We start from the raw sequence: 21,158 nt of genomic DNA, 5'->3' as shown, positions 1-21,158 counted from the left end.
ATTTTTATTTTCTATTTTTGTTAAATTATTACTTTCCAAGTGAGTAATGTCAGATGATTTAAGATCAACGGGAATCTGGGAACTAAAAAAAATGTAAAATTATTTAATCACACCTGATTAAGTAGCATACTCAATCAGCTGCTGCAACGTGTTGGATGCTGATTGGGTTCCAATTGTTAATTGCCGGATCAGCTTGATTTTAGCACTAGATTATGTTATTTGGCCATCTCAGTTGGTCAATGAGGCAACAAAATAGAGTTATTGGGGGCTGCTGTAGTTTTTTACAGCAGCCCCCGCTGTAATTGTATTATAGTCTAGAGTAAATTTTTTTAAAATTTTAAAAAAATTATATTTGTATTTTGATCGTTTATTCGAATCCAACGATATATCATTTGTCCGAAAAAAAAATCAAATTCAATATAAAAAAAATACAATAATTTTAAACCGTTGAATATAGACTTAAAACTTTCTATGTCTTTTTTCTCCATGAATTTGATTTTTGTTTCAAAAAAATATATATGATTAGATTCATTAAACAAAAATACTGCACATATATAATTTTTTATTACTTTTAAAAATAATATAAATGTTCAAAATTGCTTTAGCAGCCCCTATAACTCAACAAAATATGCGACAAATAAAGTAATAAACAAATGCATCTACATATAATATTAATCACTAATACCAATATCCTTAGCGACAGCTAACCTAAAATATGTATATGGTTTAACTTTTGACTTTGTTAAACTAATGATGATGCAATGTATAGTCTATCTCTCTTACCTCGATATTCTCTATTCAACATGTCCTCGTTCAAAACAATTTTATTTAAATAAACCATTTGAGTGACAGTTTAATGGATGAATCTCTCTAGAGTTAAATTGTATGAACTAAACCAATCAAAATTCAATTATGTTAAATTACTCACCACTGAACATATTTAGGGATTGGTTATGAACACTATTAGAGAACGTTTGGTCAATGACTAAAACCAATGAAACTTCAAAATATGACCCCCTTATGTTAAATAACTTGTTGGTAGTACCTAAAATTTAATTCTTAACTAAAAACCCTTAGAAGTACAATGAGCCAATGACCGACGTCCATGAAATTGATAAAATTATTTAAGCATTAGAATCAGAACCGAACCTACATGCACAAGTGCAAGTACAGAATAGAAGCTCCGAATGTGAAGGCCTCAAGAGCACTATTTTAAACCAACAATCACAATCACCTAATTAACAAAGAGTGCCGGCTATATTTGTAGATATATTATCTGCTTTAGGCCTCAAGCCTCTATATAGTATTCCAAAATGATATATGTCCATAATTTTTCCATCCATAAACTTACATAATCTAGGTGGCAAGTAAAAAAGGCATGCCACATAGATTTAAAAAAATAAACAAATTTTATTAAAAGAACCACATAAGTATGCCACATGTTTATGTAAGTTTATGGATGTTTATTTTATGGATGTGTAGTGTTTCCGTATAGTATTTCATAAATTTTTGTTTCATTTTAATTTTACATAATTTATGGACGCATATATATTTTATGAAATTTACTTATAAACCCTAAAAAAAAGAGCAAATTTCCGCTTATGAAATCAAGTACACGATAATATTTGGTTGACGGACCTTCATGGCCCATTTATCCACTTCGCGAGACGGCCCATTTGATCAATTCGAGGGCCACCCAGCCAGCATATTGGCATTTCTGCGGACTTTGTTAGCCTGCGAAGTGCGAACTGTTCAGCCCAACTTCACTGCTTCGAATTAGGGCTTCGATTTTCCGGTTCTGAACCAAACGAGCGCGGCCGACGACAGCAATTAGAGTCTCCGAATCACCTTCAACCTCAAGAATGATGTTCGCGAGTTCGAGCGTGTGCGCTTCCTTTACCGCTAACTGGGCAGCGACTGATTCCGTTTTTGTTGGTTCGGTTGTAGCCCAAAACCTCGTACATGCCTTGCAACCTAGAAAACAAAATCTCAAACCTGTTGCCAAAATGTACATTCCCACATCTGAAACAGATCCATGCACTCATTATCACAAACCCACTCACCCAAAACTTCCATCTGTGCTCGGAATTTCTGCGTCGAAGTACTGAGTATGGTGCCATGGATTATTCTAATCTTATTTTCTCTCAATTTGGTGGCGACAAAGAAATCATGCTTTGGAATATCATGATTAGAGGGTACGCATATAACGGTCCTTTAGATAAATGCTTATCTATGTTTGATGAAATGCCTCATAGAGGACTGGAATCGGATACGTATACTTACCCGTACGTGTTAAACTCTTGCTGTAAAATAGGGTGTTATAGAATTGGCGAGAGAGTACACTGCCAGGTAATAAAGTCGCGATTTGAATCAAACTTTGCTGTAGCGAATTCACTTTTTAACATGTATATCCAATCCATATGCCAAGTTTTTCTGATTCTGGTGATATTTACGAAAATAATTGATACTCGTAGAATCTTTGATGATATATTTGTAAGGCCAGTAGAAATGTGGAACAAAATGATCTTTGAGTATGTGAATGTAGGTGATATGAGGACTGCAAGATGGCTGTTTGATGATATGCCTCGTAGAGATATTGTTTCATGGAATACAATGATTTCTGGTTTCTCTATGATTGGGCAAGTAACAAAAGCTGGAGAATTGTTTGAGAGAATGCCCGAAAAGAATGTAATCTCTTGGGCTTCGATGGTTGGAGCCTATGCTGAGGCAGGAGAGCTTGAAGCAGCAACAGACTTGTTTGAGAAAATGCCATGCAGGAATGTGATTTCTTGGACTTCGAAGATTACATGTTACACAAAGAAAGGGTATTATGAAGTGGCATTGGATCTTTTTGTGGGAATGCAGTCAGAACATGTAGTTCCAGATGAATCTATCTATGTTTCTGTCCTGTTGGCGAGTTCCCACTTGGGTGCTTTTGAATTTGGAAAGCGGATACACTATCTAATAGGAGATGGCTCCCAGTGGGAGCAAAGGTAGGAACTGCTATTGTAGAAATGTATGCTCAAAGTGGAGAGATAGATAGAGGTTTTGCACCTTTCATTAAAATTAGAGATAAAGATGTCTTCTCTTGGAATGTTGCAATCAAAGCGTTAGCTGTCCATGGCGGGGCAAAAGATGCCATCAAAGCTTTCTTAATGATGCAGAAGTTGGGATTCAGGCCGAATGACTTTACATTTAGTAGTGCACTGTTTGCTTGTGGCCATGGAGGCTTGGTAGATGAAGGCCGCAGAATCTTTCATTCTATGAATGGAGAATTTGGAATCAGTCCAAATCCTGAACATTTTTGTTGTTTCATTCATTTACTCTGCCGAAATGGAATGCTTGAAGAAGCACAGCTTATAGTGAAGGGTATGCCATTTGAACCTGATGTTGCCGTTTGGGGAGCTTTGCTTGTGGGCTGCAGAGTAAGAAATGACTCCAAGTTAGCAGAGGAAGTGATGGGAAAAGCTAGTGAGCTGGAAGTAAATAATTCAGGAGTTCATGTGCTGTTGTCTAATATTTATGCCTCTGTGAATCAATGGCCAGAAGCAGTGGCTGCAAGAGGAACGTTCAAAGAGAGGAAAATATCAAAGAAAGCTGGGTCCCGTGGTGTTCTGTTGGGTGTTCCTAAATAAAATTTTAAAGCTCAAGAAGAAAGTTCTGATGACAATAGGAGGTTGTGGCCTTCTTTGGGAAGGTGAACACAGTTTAGGCAGCAGCATGCCTGATCTTTTCACGGTTCTTGACGTGAACATTTGCCAGGAATCGATCAACCAATGTTGGTCATAAACCAATGAATGTGACCGTCGCTATTTAACAGGTCGACAACTTATCTTGAGAAAGATGAGGAAGATGACTACTTGCGGAAAGTCTCTGATTCCAGTCCTTCATTTTGGCGAGGAACTTGCATTTTATACATGAGATGAACATGCCCTAGCAGCAGGGGGAAGACGACAGTCCACGTCAAGCGGATCCATCGTTCATCAAGCATGAGAATGAGGTCTATCTCGGGTTAGCTTTGGCCATACATAACAATCAATTCGAGTTTCAAACTCTTTGCATCTATCACTGTGAAGACCAATTTCTATATCATGATTATAATCCTGGCGAATTGAAAGTGATTGTGCATTATTTGTACTGCTCCGATTGCTTCTATGTTTCTTCTAACAAGTGGGTAGTGGAATGGAAATTTCATTGGAACCAAAATTAGACAATTACACTCTCATATACAATATGGTCCATGTAAAACATAAGAAATATATAAATCCGAAGATAAAACTGGGCAATTTCTCAACGGTTGGCAGGAAAATAATCTGGTAATTTTGCCTCAAAGGATCTGGTTGGGATTCGTGAGAGGAAACGACCAACAATGGCATTGTAAACCACTAAATCTCACAAACAGACTAAGATACAACCCATTTTTAACACTACTAAAATGATGCATCATCAACAAACCTAGATAGCAAGATTAATGTCAATAAGAGCTCCAAAGAGTCTAACAATGTTGATCACTCTTGAACCTTCTAGAGACACTTGAATGTCAGCAGACATGAAGCAACTAAAAAAATTTCCAGCTAACCACCTTCCTAGTTCCCATCCTACGACACTAAGTCGAATAATAATAGAGAAAGGGGAGAAAAAAAGGGCTGTTAGGACCAACAACATATCAGCACTACCATCCAGAAATAGGGTCTTGAAATCCACAGAGAGAAATCACATGGTAATCATATTGAACTGAAATCTTGAAAGTTGCTGAGGAATAGTTGATATGACTGGCCCATACCGCTGCACCAAATAAGTAATGAGTGTTATATTCAAGAACCGGATCAAAATACACTTTCTACCATATCTAAAAAAGCAAGAGGAAAACAAAGATTCATATCAGCCGCTTTAAAGAAACAGTATATGAGTAAGCATATGTGCACAATCAGGAACAGAAGGGATAAATAATTGGATGTCATGGAGTAGGCAGCCATAATTGGACAGATATTTCAAAGATATATTGATCTTTAGAAAAAATCTAGAACATAAGCATACAAAATTGAATCCCAAATCTAGTCAGACACAAACACATATCACATACCTGAACATTATCATAGAGTTCAAACAACGGAACAGCCAACAGTTTCAGATTCTTGGGCACTGCAAAGTACTCCCTTTCAGACAAGTGAACCAGGAAAAGCTTCTTGCACTCCTGCATAAGTACAAGGTGATAGATGAACAGGCATAAGTATAACTCATATACTATCCACATCAAAGTGAAAAATAAATAAAAAGCATCCAAGTCTCAAAAATAAAAAAATTTTAGCAATTCGGTAACCTTGGGCTTTGTTATGTGTGGAGGGCAATATGGATACATTATAGTTTCAAAGTTTGGTCTCCACCAAATAGCCACACACTCACCAATCTGCAATGTCATGCCAAATGAAAAAATTAAACAACACAATGATAAGATTCTAGAATAAAAGTAACCCTGCAATCTCACAGAACACCTCCAACCATAATTTCCTAGATATGCATAACCTATCACATGAAGAGCCTTTGTAACAGGAAATATGGCAGCGAAAAATTAGGAAACAAAACGTACTTGGTTCATAAACACACAAGGAAACAGTTTTTTGAGGCTTGAAACGTCTACCCAGCCCATTCTCAGCTTCCCTTTCCATTATTTTTTTACTGCCCCACAAACTTGCTTCTGTTTCTGTTTTTGGCTGATAGCTTGAAAGCCACTCTCTAACCGTACATTGAAGTATAAGAGAAACAATACCTGCCAATCTGGTACCAAAGCAGGTGAATTGGCACCTAGTTTGCTGGTCAGCTTTCTCTTCAAGCCCTCAATTTCTGCCACAAAAACATACACAATATAAAATGTTGAATTCAAAAAGAAGATAAATGAACAGAATTCATCTCACTACAGAAATAATAACGAAAGAAACACATTAAGATGGAAGAAAGGATAAAGATAGTACCATTTTCTCCCGGCTTCAGACGCCCACCGGGAAGCTTGCAGAATGTGTTTCCAATTTGCAGTAGAAGTATGTGTGGATGATTATGTTCCTGGACCTGCAAGGTAAACCAGCCATTTTAAAAGCAAGGGACTGAAGTAAGTGCAGAGACACATGGACCATAAAGTACAGCTTTTTTTTACTTGTATGATATGATTAAAGTTACTGGTAAAAATGAGGAACTGTAGCATAGATAACATAGAGACAGCAATACAACTCTAGTGCACATCATTAGGACATAAATTTTAGACGGATTGAATAATCAAAAAGACTCCACATGGACTCCGGACGGACTCCAAATAATTTCTTCATGAATTCCCTCGTCTGAATGCAACCTATTTCCTTGATGGGATGATCAAGTTAGATTGTGAAATATATATTATATAAAACAAGTACAATGGATAAAAATGATAAAGAATAAAAAGAAAAAGTGAAAAACATGTACTACGGACCATATATAAATGTACGTATATGGATCAATGAGAGCCAAGAGGAAACCAAACCCTTATGATACATCATACATTACCCAGATGATCCTACCAGTAAAGATTAGCCACTTCAATAATGTGTGTATACATTATCATACAACAGCTAACACAACATAGATTATATTAAATAAATGTTACAATTGTGAAGTTCATTTATGCACTAACAGTAAAACACAGGTGGTATATGGAAGGAAATAAACATACCAAGAGGATAGCTTCCACGCTTGTTCTCATACCCTCTTTCATATAGCTGTCAACCAACAGTAACATTCAGATCACTCAAACGGGGAAGGTTGCTAGCTCACGTGCCAAATAGAAAATTCGCATGCAAACACACACCTCGTACACAAAGTCTAATAATCTGTAATTTGTTATACTAGACATTTGCTCAGTTTCACAGTAGAATATGATTCGCTAGATTTATCCATACAGAACAGGGGATATAGAACATAATTTCAAATATTATCTTGAAACCGCGAAATAACACAAATCCTGTAAGGTCAGTTACTGTTATTTTACATGTGAATCAGTGAATCCACGTGAAACAATAAAAAACAAAAGGATTATTCAAATTCTTATGGATTTCCTTTAGACCTCTCTTTTCTAGGGAACCAAACTGGGGGCTGAGGTTTATCTAGGGTTTTAGGCCCTTTCAAATAACTACAAAAAAAGTGAAGGAAACTACAAAGACATACTTGACTTTCATGCGAGCGAGGCGATCTGCAACGGAAGTATCCTTCTCCATCTTCGGCTCCTTGGTGCCGAAGGTGTAGCTGGACAAAGGATAAGTGTTCACCACCGGCGACGTCACCATCTCTCTGTATGGCAGTCTCTCTTTGCTTCCCAGAATTAATTTCAAAACTCTCTCTCACTTTTTCACAAGCAAACCGTTTCGGTGGTTCTCTGTATGGAATGTTCGGCAAGGAGACGAGGGAGACAAATCCTGATTTCAGAGTTTCCCGAGTTCAATTTAAATACGGCGAGGGAATGCTAGATCCGATCATACCCATCTACGGGTTCAGTTCTGGTTCAGGTTTTAAATCTCTTCTTATTTTTGGGCAATGGACGAGGGGCCTTTTCTACAGCCCATGATTGAGCCCAAAAGAAATTCAGGATAAATTATTAAATTGAGCACATGGAGGAGGGGCCTGCCCAGCAGCCCATGTTGAGCCCAAAAGATTTAAAAAAAAAAAAACAAAAAACAGACAACGTCTTTGTCTTTGTCTTTGAAACGAAACGAAACTGTTTGTTTTCTATTGCAACTTCAAATGACGACCTTAGGATTTCCAATAGGTTGAAACTTGAAAGTATTAAACTAATCTTTTTTGTTTTTTTCTTAAAATTTTGGCAACATTAATTTTCGATTTGTCCTCTAAAAATTTAGTCCATTCCGTTGTATTACCTTACTATATTTTTTCCCTTGGTAACCAAGAATCATACTATACAAACTTGTCATGTGGGCATCCGATATGAACCTAAACTAAGTCGTCAAGCTCACACATAAATTTTTCACCTGATGATATGATAAGTTTTGACAAAACATGTGTGGTCACAATAATATTGTTGTTAGTGAAAGTTCAACTCATAACTTTCCAAATAAATGTGATTGGGCCCTGGAAAGATGTTAGTTTGCAACTTGCAACCTTCATAGTTCATACCACTTGTATACATATTTTCCACGCTTGACATCCAGAAATATTTAAACTTATATTCAAAATAATATAACTACTATAATTGTTGTTGAAACTTGATAGTGGACCTGGTGGGATCTCGAGCTAATATTCACCCAATGACAAAAGCCCTTTTAATTGTGCAACTTGAGCCCATGCTTAGCATCATCAACATGGCCCATAGTAATTAAGTAGGGTCATGTTGAATTATTGATGATGCTAATCGATTGAATTGACCAACACATATTTTTTTTAAATGAATTGTGGAGCCCCGTATCCTTCCCATACGTGTTACATGACATTATCTTTATCAGACATTTCATGTTCAAGTTCAACCAATACATTCCAAATTAAAAAATGTTACTCAACTCCCAATCTCTTGGGAATCAAACAGTAAGAGAAAATCTGAGTGAAATAATCAACTAAATATTTATTGAGAAAAGAAGAAGAAAAAACACGAAATAGCAGATGTGGAATGGACCTTCTTTAATGCATGCACAGAAAACTGTCCTCGAAACGAGTGAATGAAATTAAGACAACCGAGTTTATCAAGCTGTCCAATCAATATGGTCAAATGACTCAAATCATTGTTGTTACATTCATGACTGATGATTCATCAAAAAAGAACGTTGTTAGTTTACAACCGAATTACTGTATTTGTATCAGAAGCAGATGACTTCTTCCTTTTGCCCATAAAAACCTGCAAAAGCCCATCTGATCTACCTGCAATAAGTGTACACTGGTTCTCACCAACTTGTCTCCAGCACACACTACTAACCCACCCACCTTCATCAAACCCAGTTCGAGACATTACTGGTGCGAGTGGCTCGAGCCCATGAACCCATATGGGCGAACCCCATCTCTTGTCATACACATACACTTGATTACTTTCAGACCCACATCCGATTAGCCCACCATTTTTCCATACGGATAACCCCACGAATCTCCGGTTGTTCACGTGCCCTCTATAAGTGCGAATCACCTGAGAATCATGTAAATCCCATAGCTTTAAACAACCGTCGGTTCCGGCAGAAATCATTGTATTCATATCAAGGAATCGAACATACGACACCGTTTTCAGGTGCCCGTCGAATATTATAAGCGGCTCCCTTATCATCCTGAAATCGTATCCGTATGCGCGCTTGTCTGCGCATCCGACCGCTATCAATGCCCCGCCAAATGGATTAAACTCAACGCAACACACGGGACTACGTGACAGGCTAGGCTGCACCGTAGCCACCCAATTTCCACCGTCGCAACGTGGGTCCCAGAGTTGCATGGTTCCGTCGTCCGACCCGGAAGCACCAACGACGGGTTCACAATGAGAATAGTCCACGCTCCAAACCCGGCGCCCGCCATGCTCGTCGCGTTCAAAAATGGGTGCTCTTCGCTCAAGATCGTACTCCGTGACCACGCCGTCGTAGTCTCCGGATCCTATGACTCGTCCGCCCGACCCGGGCCTCCACCGGAGGCTACTGAGTTTGGCTGGTGTACATATGTAGTAGTCGCATGCGGTGGCATGGTCTAACAGAAGAGTCTCTTCGCTACTTTGACTAGCTAACAAAGAGTTTACACTGTAAATTCTAATCTTTCTCGCGATTCCGCCGGTGGCGACGATGCTATCTGACGGGTCGACTTCGATCACACCAAGCACGTCGGGGACGGCTCCGGTAGTGCTTGAAGATACGGCGGCGGAGAGTTCGAAATCCCATTCACATCTGGCTCGCTCTTGTTCATTCTCTTCTCCTGTATTTCCTATTTCCTGTTGTGTTTGGTTTTGCATTTCTTATGTTTGATGAAATGCTTCTGAGAATAAATTCTCCGTCGAACTGAAGAAGATGGTGGTGTAGGAATTTTCTGGGGTTTTTCACCAATGAGAGACTCCCACGAGATCTAAAAAAATTAGTTTGGATAAAGAGGTCCTATTGTTTTGTTTTTTGTTGGTGAATTACTACAATACCATCTTCATATTTCTGTTTCACGGACATTCGACGCAAAGTGGCCATATATTCTGTATTTACTATCACTAGTGTTAGGTAATCTATATAGTGGTAGTTAAGTTTCTTAAATGAAATTTTAAAATATTTTAACTCTTAAAATATATGTTAAATTTTAAAAAATTATATATTCATAATTAACTTATAAAACTCTTTTTAACAAGATCCATTGTTTATAAGTTTTATCGGATAAATCTTAATTCCATTGTTTTTTTCAATAAAATTTCTTAATTCCATTTTTTTTAATTAAATTTTAAAAACAAATGAATTCAAAACTAAAACAATAAATTCTAAACTGTACTTTAAAAAATAATAGAATCTTTATTAAAACAATAAATTTTGGATAATGAGTATTGAATGTTGATTTATAGCAAAAATATACTTTTCATCCCTCAACTATGGGGCGAGTTTCATTTTCGTCCCTAAGTTTTTTATTCTCCTATTTTCATCCCTCGACTATTGGAAAGTATCATTTTCGTCCTTCAAGTGAGATTGGGATCGGAAAACACTTACATGGCGGCTATATGACACGTCGGAGAAATCTGATCTGACGAACAATAGGATATCACATCGAATTTTTCTGTAGCTGGATTTATTCAACAGACAAAAGAGGTACTTTTCCATAGTTGGGGAACGAAAAAGGGAGAAAAAAAGCTAAGGGACGAAAATAAAACCTGATCAATAGTTGAGAAATGAAAAGTACCCTTTTGCCATTGATTTATACATTAGGCGGGGAGAGTTTTTGTATTTAATGAATATCATTATTCATTAATTTCAAGTGGCTGGGGACTGGGGAGGATGGGGAGAAGTGTTGGTCGTTTTTGTGCCTCATTTGTATGCATAGGTTTGAGTGGATACAGGCAATTGTCTACCCAATGCCTTACGTGGTTCAAACAAAGCCTTTCGTCTCTCCAAAACTTCCTTCTCCTCCCCTTTTTCTGGCCCTGGCCGCCCCTCTCAAAGACATCAAAGGATAAGCTCATTCACGTGGTAACTCTTTGAAAATCCAGCCACTCCAAACACTATAAGTCAATATTGTTCAGTTTGGGTTTGAGCACGAATAACTTTGTTTTTTTGAACCGTTACCTATAGTACTTAACCCCATACAAAAAAGGAGCATTATGAGTGTGAGAAGGAGTTAATCTTTACTTATAAATTACTATTTGATTGTGTTATGTCAATCTGATATGGGATATGAGTTACTAGTATTGACCCTAATTAACTACCTGAATTAGTTGTGTGTATATACACTTTGAGACTGCTCGAGCATGAGTGGTAGAAGACTTCAAGTGACTTGTCAAATTATAGTTGAGTGGTTGCAAGTCGAAGGCATCAATATGGTCCACTAATTGACCATATCAAAAGTGTAAAATTTTGTGAATATATTCTTTTATTATATTCATGGTATAAATAATGGAATCATATTACTTAGCATGAACAGTACATTGACATCAAATGGACAAAAAGGGTGATTATATTGTGTGGATTCTATTTCATCATCCACTATATACTTCGAAAGTGCCTTACCTTTTTTAATCGAGAATAATACTACACGAATTTTTCATTTCAACATTCGATATGAATTTAAACTCAGATTAATATGAGTGCATAGAAATTTCCAATTAAAAGTGACTCAAGAAAAAAGCGGTTGTCCAAAAAAAAGAAAAAAAAAATCATATTAAAACAACAGGGTATAGGGAAAATGAGTTTTCCCATATTTCCTACTTTCATTTATGTTTTCACTCTCACAAAAACATAACGGACAATTGCCACTAAGAGCATTTTGAACAACTTAATTGTAAAATGGTCATGAACCTTTTTAAACTTGTAAAAAAGTACAATTTAAGGGTAATTTTGTCATCTCACTTAAGACATTTTTTTATTTATACCTACAATACCCTTCTTCTCTCTCCTCTCTTCTTCTTCTCCTCCTCCTCCTCCTCATCTTCTCTCCTCTCTTCTTCTTCTTTTTCTCTCCTCTCTTCTTGTTCTCTCCTCTCAAATTCCATTTGGCTTTTTATGAATCTTTGTCATTGATACTGTCACAGGAACCATCTTATCCATCACAATTCCTGCTTTGTACAGCAAGTTTGAGGAGCATGTCAATAAATATTACAGTATGATTCATAGGAAATTTTCTCAGCACTATAAAATACAGAGAGTGAGAGCTAATGAGGTGATCCTCATCAAATTGATCGGAATGACTCTTATTTGGTCTTGTTTTATATTTTTTGTCTTTTATTCTTCTCGTATAATAAGCAGAAGAAAATTTAAGGAAATTGATACTGTACAGCTGCAGAGATGTATCACTATAGTATCACTAACACCAAAAATCCATTAAAAAGATACAATTGAACCAGTATGCATACTTCCTCTTCCTAATTATTTTTCCGTTCTTGATTTTCTTTTCTTGGTTTGTACCTCTCTTGCTTGTTTTGAAAAAACATTTACATTTGTAGAGATGTATCACTATAGTATTACTAACACCAAAAATCCACTAAAATGATACAATTGAATCAGAAAGACATTTAATGCAATCAAATTTACATTCCAACATTTGTATCATCATTTTATGAGGAAAAGATATAAATTGAATACTAAATTGGACATTCTAATTAAAAGTACCACTATTATATCGCAGTTCGCGGAGAGAGAAAATCAAATTTGAGGTTATTAAAAATCCACTAAAATGATACAATTGATCCATAAATACATGTAATGCAATCAAATTTACATTCCAACATTTCTATCATCATTTTATGAGGAAAAAATATAAATTGAACACTAAATTAGACCTTTTAATTAAAAGTATCACTATTGTATAGCAGTTCGTGGAGAGAGAAAATCAAATATGAGGTTATTAAAAATCCACTAAAATGATACAATTGAACCAGAAAGACATATAATGCAATCAAATTTACATTCCAACATTTGTATAATCATTTTATGAGGAAAAGATATAAACTGAACACTATATTGGACTTTCTGTTTAAAAGTATTACTATTATATCGCAGTTCCTGGAGAGAGAAAATCAAATTTGAAGTTATTTTGGTAAAAACTGGTCCCAATGTACTTTTTTAAAATGATGTTTTAGTGGTTATACCATTTTATAATTAAGTACAATCTAGTGTACCGGCTTACAAAAATCTCAAAACATGATGGGACTCTATTTCGTGGCTTTTTACTTTTTTTTGGTACCCTTTCCAAATCACATAATGATCTAGGCCTCTGCTTGATTGTGTTTGTAGGCCCACGGTCATTAAACGGGCCAACGGGGCATCGCGAAACATCATTGATATATGATCCCATCAAATCCGAGACATATTTTGGGCTGACTTTTCCTAGCTAGCTAGTGCTTGTCTGCTTGAAGTCTTCAACCGTGTGTCTGTTGTTTCTGCGCCTTGGGCTTTAATTTTCATAAGTGTCCTTGGGCTTTAATTGTCCGTGTTAATAATTGCAGTATAAAAGTCCATGAGATTTGATCTGGTTGAACTTCTCCGCGCCCAACAGTTCAACACCACCACACCAGCTCTTTTACAAACAGAGCAAACTCTGGTCCATTGGGCTTGAAATGAAACCCACACTTTTGGATAGAAAAATATGTCTCAAAAGTCAAAACACGTAAATATCCATTACTAGGTATGTTTTTATTACAGTGTGCAATAAGTCGAGAGACATTAACAAAAACAAGCGTATCCCTAACTATAGACACGTAATTCATCCAAAGCCTGCTCAACTATGTTATCTTATCAGTTTCAATTTACACAAATTCTTTATTTATAGAGAGTTTTATCTCAAATATAATTACATAAAATGGAAAATACCTCATAAATATGATCTTATCTCTATTACATTACAAATGAAATATTTATTTCCTTACATAGAAATTAAAAAAAAAAAAGTAAAAAATTTGTATATATGAGGGCAAGGACATAAATATCCATCATTGCTATCCCTTTTTATCCTTAAACAACATCCGACATCCCACTCATTTACAGTTGTAATCAGAATCAGATTAAACGAGTATGGGGTATCATCAGATGACGTCAAGACCACGAAACATGATCAATTGTGGCCAATCAATCTCTTTAATCTTATTTGAGCCGTCGACAGCTCTGCTCTGTCCACGTGATTTCCATCACTGGGTCCCGCATATTCAGATTGACTCGTAACTCCATTTGTATTTTGTCCGAGTCCGTGCCTCTAAATGTGCAGGCGCAAATATGGGAATACAACTGCATACTACTTGCCTTAGAAGTACAAGGCTTTTTTGGTAATTTGGCTTCTTCGAATCAGATACTCTCCTATTCCGTTATTGTTTCGGAGAAATGGAAGAGAAATATAACCCGGCGACAGGAGTGGAGTCTCGACAGATTCTCTGACGAATTGTGGCGCCTTGAGGTAGTTCTTACTTGTCCTTGTAGTAGTATGCATAGATTCTTACATCTGTTCACCTGGTTCTCAACCGGAACCCCAGATCAGGACGGATCTGGTGTTTTATCTGCGGGGTTGTAATTTGATATGTGCGTGAATTTCATTGAAGAATGAAAACTTAAGTTTTTATCCATGAATTCTACGTTTTTGTGCGTGTATACTTGTTTGCTAAGTAGTTGTGAAGTGCGATTTGTGATTTAATGGAGTGCCTTCTTAGGAATTTTTTTTTTCTCCCTTTAGAATTTAAAACTGAAGAATACTGAGATCAGAATCAATTATTTGTGGGTGAGGAAATGAATTCGATCAGTTTATTCTTTCGATGTTTTCATTGTTTGATTGTGACTTGGGTCCTCCCTGATTTCGTGTATCATTATGTTTGTCAATTCAGTTGTGTAGATTATCATTTTCTGTAGAAATAACTACTTTCAATTTCAATGGCGGCTTTCTTCAATTTACTGAACGAGTCTATGCTTATAAGAAGATGTGAGTGAATAATTCTCTATTAATGACTGATCCGAGTGTAATTGTGACGATCCCAGACCTCAAAAGCTGTCCTTTTGATAGAGTTTTGTTATGTGTGAAAGGAAATAAAGTGATTGTCTTCCTCTGTTGCGGGGGATTTCTTTATCTTGTAGTTTAGTCTTGTTAATATCATTTCCCCCTTTTTTTGAATGTAAAAACACTTTTGGAAGCCTAAATCAAGCGTTGCATGTTCAAAACCAACAAGCTGATGTTTTTGTCCGGGAGTGCCCTTTGTAGTTTCTTAGAGGCATTGCAGGACTTCTTTATTTTGTAAAATGTGCTGTAATTTATTATTTTTTCCTGAGTTTTGTTGTATTCGTCATGGGAGTGGAAAGAGTTTATAAGTCCCATAAGCACATGCTAATGTTCTTTTTTTTAATGGACAATATCAAGCTTTTTAATGATTCAATGACGGATATATAATGTTTTTCAGACCTTTGGTAGGCCTAAAGGTGGGAAGGGTGTTGTGATTGATTGGGCTTATTTTGAAATTAAGGTTACAAGGGTGCTAAATCTTCCTGCCGTGTGTAATTTTTGAGAAAGAAAATTCTGTCATTCTTCTATTTAATGACTCAAAACGTCATTCAAGGATTTGTTTGCCACTGGAATCAACTCGGTCATGACAGTGCTATTTATTTTTCATGCACTTGAATTACTCGTAGAACATGACTTCTTTATGATTGATCGGTTATCAATGATGTGTAGTATTCTTAGTAATAAGAGATTAATGGTTCAAGCATTTCTTACAGTTATTTTATTATTTGTCTATTTGCAGGCTCATTCATTGAAATTCCTAAGACACAGATCAAATGGAAGAGGGTGACATTCATGCAAGGAGATGGGAGGACCTAGATAATGATATATTGGTCAAAATATTGCAGTCATTTGACGTGTTTGAATTAACATCTGGCATTGCTCATGTTTGCAGTGCATGGCGTATGGCTTGTTGTGATCCTCTTCTCTGGAAAACACTTGATTTGTCAATGCTGAAATCAAATTTCATCAGAATCCCCCTAGAGCCATATGTTTATGTGCATGGCCGTTCTGATAAGAATTTGACTCGTCTATTGAAGATATCGTTGAGTTTAAGTCGAGGAAATCTAAGGACATTAATTTTTCACTTCAACTTATATGTGAGTGACGATCAGTTGACTTATACTGCTGAAAGGTAATTTCTGAACACTGATTATGTTTAGCAATTTTCTGATTGGTAAATATTAATCGTTTAATAGCTGGCAATGTTGTGGAAATTGGAATAGAATAATAATATGAGGCAGTGGGAAGGGATTCAGGTGTGTTTATATGGAAATCTCATCTGTCATTCAAAGAATTGTTTGGTGACCATACTTTATGGTAATTTGCGAGGGTTGTTAGGTGGCTCTGTTACCCAGACCGTCTTTGATTTAATAGAGTAATCATGTCTGTTTCTGCTGTTGTTTGCTAAGTTGTTCTGGAATTTGTTTCCCCCAGTTTGTTTATTAATCTACTTTAATAATTCTTTCAAACCATATGATAGTCTTTCTATAGCAGAAAGCATCCTTATAAGTTTATTGCTTTAATGCCAAGTACCAAGGGGAATGTTAAAAAATAATTTTGATGTCATTCCAACATTGATTCATGCAGGACATTTGGTTTACTTGGCCAACTATTGACCCATTGTTTTTCATATCAGGTGTCCACGGCTCAAACGACTTGTTCTTCCAGCTTGGAACAGAATAAAGAAGACTGGAATATGCAAAGCTATTCGTATGTGGAGAGAACTTGAGTCTTTGACAATGCCCAGCATAGCAAATCCTCCGTACTTCATAGAAGAAATATCCAGAAATTGTGAGAACTTTAGCGAACTGAAGATCATGGGTCCTTTTGACATCTACTTTGCTTCAACATTAGCTGCGTATCTTCCTAGACTTAAAGTTCTTAGCCTCCGATGCTCAATGCTAATCAAAGATGCCCTGATCATCATCTTGGATAGCTTGCAAAGCCTAGAAGTGCTCAACATATCGCATTGTCTACTGATAGATATTCAGCCACCTCCCTCCCAAAAAATCGTTATTAAGAAGCTAGATGAATCTATCTTGGAGAAGGCGTCTCGGCTGCGGGAATTTATTACTTGTATGGATGATTCGTGCTTTATGTGCGAACGGACCAAAAATGATGAAGGGCTTATGAGGTGGTATAAGTATGAGGAAGGACTGTGGAAAGCAGATGAAGTTAGGTCTCTTGCTCTTTAGTTAGAGCATTCTGATACTGTATATTAGTGGGTTAGAAGGCTATTCATGGTGATTTTATTGCCTTCTTGGTTCTTTCTTTTCTCTTCATAAGCGTTTGTAGTCTATAACATAATAAAACACTGTTGAATGTTAAAATCCGTCGTTTTCTGTCGATGGAGGGGCGCCGGTTTGGTCCATGTTATTGCCCCGGGCGAGAGGCTTTGATGTGTATCTGTTATATAGCATGTGTATATGATTGCTCCTTTCAGTTGTTCATAGTTCTTTTCTTCTCCCCCTCCAACGTGATCCAGCTTCTCTCTTTCCTCAAATCAATACCAAAAGCAAGGACTCAGGTATAATTATACCTCATATCCCTCTCCCTTATGCGCTAATTTGAATCTTCCAAGCATCCTATCCCTTTTCAACCTCTCAATTTAGGGGTTTAATTGAGGTGTGGTGGATATGATGATAGGGTTTCAGTAGTTGATGATGGTGAAGAATGTGAAACTCTCTTGCAGCTCTTAATTTCTTGCGACTATATAACAAACCAATTCATCAGTAATCTGCACAAATGACAGATCTTGTACAAACCAAGAAACTCCCAATCAACTCCACCTGAAATTCTTGATCTAAAAACAATCCATATTCTCTATTCCAATAAAATCCCTCCTCAACACTATCACCACCGCAAGTTAGAAAGAAGTGTGCATATAATACTTTATCAGTGCCAGCCAATTGAGTCAAAAGTTTTTTTGCCAATTCAGTAGAGACATTGTCTGCGACAAATATGCCCGAGTAAGTGTTTTGATGCAATTAAAAATACTGGGGGTCACCTTGTGACAAAAATTATTCGAGTGATTGAATGGTAACAATCCTTAACTTTTGGAATTGGAAAGTATAATTAACCCTCTGACAGACCCTGTTGGAAATAAGGCAAAAGTGGTCATCCATTGCGTGCTAGACTGGACTGAATCTGCTAAGGATTAAGGAAATATAAGTAATTAATTAGGGGTGGCATTATTAAATTGAATAATTTTTTTTACTCTGTGAATATGGTATAAACGTTCACCTACCGGCTACCAAGGGCAATTAAGGAGTTTCACTTCCAGAAAAAGACAAAAAATAAAATGACGAGCAAAGAAAGAAAGAAAAATTTGTTGCATTTGTCATCTCGACATCTGTGGAGTCCATTAGAAATCTCTACCTTCCCACCGCTCTCTCTCTCTCTCACGCACAGTCGAAGTAATGGCTCTGCAACTATGGGAGACTCTCAAGGAGTCAATTACAGCCTACACGGGTCTTTCTCCGGCAACTTTCTTTACAATTTTGGCTCTGATGTGGGCCGTATACTATGTGGTGTCGGGGTTTTTTGAGTCGCCTGGTCAACATCATCAAGAGAGGTCCAGAAACTTCGAGGAGCAGATGGAGCCCTTGCCGCCTCCTGTCCAGCTCGGCGAGGTCACCGAGGAGGACCTTAAGCAGTACGATGGCTCCGATCCTAAGAAGCCCTTGCTCATGGCTATTAAGGGCCAGATCTATGATGTTTCACAGAGCAGGTAATCATCGTACGATTTTTTTGGGATTGTTTGGTTTATGGTTTGTATATTTTGTGGGATATTGGCTTTGATCGATTTTGATTCTGGTTTAAGGGTCAGCGATGTGTTTACTATCTATTTGCGTAAAGTTGTAAACTTTATTGGAAATTCATTTTCTTGGGTCTGTAGAAGTTTCTGGTTTCTTTATGAGAGTCTGCTTTTTACACTTTAAGATTAGTTGAAAACTGATATTTATTTTTCTCAAGCTCTTGCTAAACGTTTCCTGCTTTTTCTATCTTGCTGTTTGGTTTCCAGATGAGTTGAAAAATTGCCAAACATTAGCAGGTTATCAAGCCTGTTTGATCTTTTAAACCTTACAACCTTGTGAATGAACATTTTTTTTTTGACTGTGTGCTGTTTTGTCATCGAATTCTAAACTATGACCTTGGAACATTCGTTGGGGTTGCAAATCAGCGATGGGTGATACTTTGTCTCTTCTTCTTAGCTTGACATTAATGTCAGTATTAGCAGGACTGCACTCATGTTAATTTAATTGAGAAGCATATGATCATTTTATGCTGTAGTGGCATGTAGTTCTTTGTGGACCTTGAAGCTTAATTTGATGGCTCATTTTTTGCAGCCATTTCATTGGGAGATGTTCCTCGTCTCCCTCCACCGCATTCTGCTTCCATGTCTGTCTGATTGTTCTCACCTGATTTCAGCAACAAATTGTTTTTGCTAAATTCGAATCAAACTTTTTTTTTTCTTATTATGATCCATGCAGTAATGGCTTGTGTTTTGGCAATGATGCTGTGGGCCTGCCAATCGATAGTGCAGTGATAGGATTCCACACCATGAACATATGAAGCTGTTGTTCTTGTATTTATTTTCTTGGTTGACCTTATAGTGTTCTTCTGTTATGTTTTTGTTATTTCAGATCTAGCTCTTTTCTTCTTTAATTTAAAGTTTATACCATGGGGTTAAGTAATATTGTAAATCATTTGATACTTGAGGGCCGGTCATGGTGATCCTTACATTGACAAAGAATTTTATTGAGGTGTTGCTTGAGATGATGATTCGTGCGACTGTTGTGCTTTCGTTGTTTTTATAACTAATGTGCTTTCTTCTCGTATGTTACTTTTGCCAGTTGTTTTCGTTCTGGGTTAAGGTTATGATTTTCGAAATAAACCGTCTTGCAGGGTGTTCTATGGACCTGGTGGGCCTTATGCATTGTTTGCTGGGAAGGATGCAAGTAGAGCACTCGCTAAGATGTCTTTTGAAGACCAAGACTTGACTGGGGATATCTCTGGTCTTGGTCCATTTGAATTGGAGGCTTTGCAGGACTGGGAATACAAGTTCATGAGCAAGTATGTTAAGGTTGGAACTATTAAGAAGGACGATCTAGTCGCTGATGGAGCCTCTTCGGAAGAACCTGCAGCCCCTACAGAACATGATGTGGCTAAGCCTGCAGAACATGATGCCGCCAAGCCTTCTGAGAATGGACCGTCAGAAGCTGCAACCGCTGGAGCTGAGGAGACTGCTTCTGCTAGTGATGTTAAAGAGGAGTAATTGCTTAGATCAAAGTCGTGGGTTCTTGATCTAGTTTCACATATATTAAGCTTTTTTGTCTAGAATACTCAGCTCACTTGCTACCTTTGGTGTTAATTTGCTATATAATAAATTGGCATGTTAAGCTCGGGCTATTTAGGTTTGGACGACAGTTGTTTTCTTAGTTTCGCTTTTGTATTACATTATGGATTGCTTTATGGAATGATTGAAAAATTCTGGCCATGCTTCATTAGCATTTACGAATCTTACCTTGACTTCTTTCCCTTTCTGAGGATTGGCACGCCACTCAGATTCATATTGGCGGAAGTGCAGAACCATGGGAATTATTCAACCGACTGTATAATCTCTCCACATAAATCCTTATTGTTTGTGAATTAGGAATTTGGGCTCTGCAATTCCTTAAAGTCTATAATTCACATTTAAATCATATTTAATGGTGGAAGAAAAGTCAAATAAGTTTTAAAAATGAAAAAATACGGATAAATTTTAAAAATGAAATAACATATATGATATGACACATCTCCAAATCATTGATTTTAAATCGTAAACTCAACAATTTAAATGAATTGCGGAATTCCTAAATCCAATTAGACATGGTCTTCGGTTTATCAGTTGACAAAATGACTTAACCAAACTGGGATATCTCAACTTGGCTTCGGTCAAAGGCCCAAAGGCGTATGATAGCGGGTTTCCGTGGTTCGATCCTCAGTGGGATTTATCTCCGTAC

General features: G+C 37.0%; 4 protein-coding genes and 1 pseudogene across 4 annotated transcripts; 3 read left to right on the top strand and 2 right to left on the bottom strand.

The window, feature by feature from the left end:
• The first annotated feature begins 1,624 nt into the window (after window positions 1–1,624).
• LOC119984849 lies at window positions 1,625–4,182 on the top strand (annotated as a pseudogene).
• Window positions 4,183–4,406: 224 nt separating this feature from the next.
• LOC119984850 (pre-mRNA cleavage factor Im 25 kDa subunit 2) lies at window positions 4,407–7,511 on the bottom strand. The gene is made up of 7 exons (XM_038828979.1): window positions 7,189–7,511; window positions 6,698–6,743; window positions 5,970–6,063; window positions 5,768–5,841; window positions 5,321–5,407; window positions 5,084–5,194; window positions 4,407–4,785 (listed from the first exon to the last, which is right to left on the bottom strand). Exons 1-7 carry the CDS (start codon window positions 7,305–7,307, stop codon window positions 4,714–4,716), a joined length of 603 nt encoding a protein of 200 aa, XP_038684907.1. The 5' UTR covers window positions 7,308–7,511; the 3' UTR covers window positions 4,407–4,713.
• Window positions 7,512–8,634: 1,123 nt separating this feature from the next.
• LOC119984721 (WD repeat-containing protein RUP2-like) lies at window positions 8,635–10,074 on the bottom strand. The gene has a single exon (XM_038828803.1). It carries the CDS (start codon window positions 9,944–9,946, stop codon window positions 8,801–8,803), a length of 1,146 nt encoding a protein of 381 aa, XP_038684731.1. The 5' UTR covers window positions 9,947–10,074; the 3' UTR covers window positions 8,635–8,800.
• Window positions 10,075–14,398: 4,324 nt separating this feature from the next.
• Window positions 14,399–17,605, top strand: LOC119983295 (F-box/LRR-repeat protein At3g48880). Its single transcript, XM_038826956.1, has 3 exons — window positions 14,399–14,562; window positions 15,893–16,285; window positions 16,790–17,605. Exons 2-3 carry the CDS (start codon window positions 15,927–15,929, stop codon window positions 17,346–17,348), a joined length of 918 nt encoding a protein of 305 aa, XP_038682884.1. The 5' UTR covers window positions 14,399–14,562; window positions 15,893–15,926; the 3' UTR covers window positions 17,349–17,605.
• An 888-nt stretch (window positions 17,606–18,493) lies between these two features.
• On the top strand, window positions 18,494–20,666 carry LOC119983299 (membrane steroid-binding protein 2-like). Its single transcript, XM_038826960.1, has 2 exons — window positions 18,494–18,883; window positions 20,062–20,666. The coding sequence occupies exons 1-2, from the start codon at window positions 18,573–18,575 to the stop codon at window positions 20,429–20,431; spliced, it is 681 nt and encodes a 226-aa protein (XP_038682888.1). The 5' UTR covers window positions 18,494–18,572; the 3' UTR covers window positions 20,432–20,666.
• The last annotated feature ends 492 nt before the right edge of the window (window positions 20,667–21,158 follow it).

Source organism: Tripterygium wilfordii, chromosome 18 (assembly GCF_013401445.1).
Source record: "Tripterygium wilfordii isolate XIE 37 chromosome 18, ASM1340144v1, whole genome shotgun sequence".
In the NCBI taxonomy this organism is placed as follows: domain Eukaryota; kingdom Viridiplantae; phylum Streptophyta; class Magnoliopsida; order Celastrales; family Celastraceae; genus Tripterygium; species Tripterygium wilfordii.
This window is presented reverse-complemented; position numbering and strand designations above follow the sequence as displayed.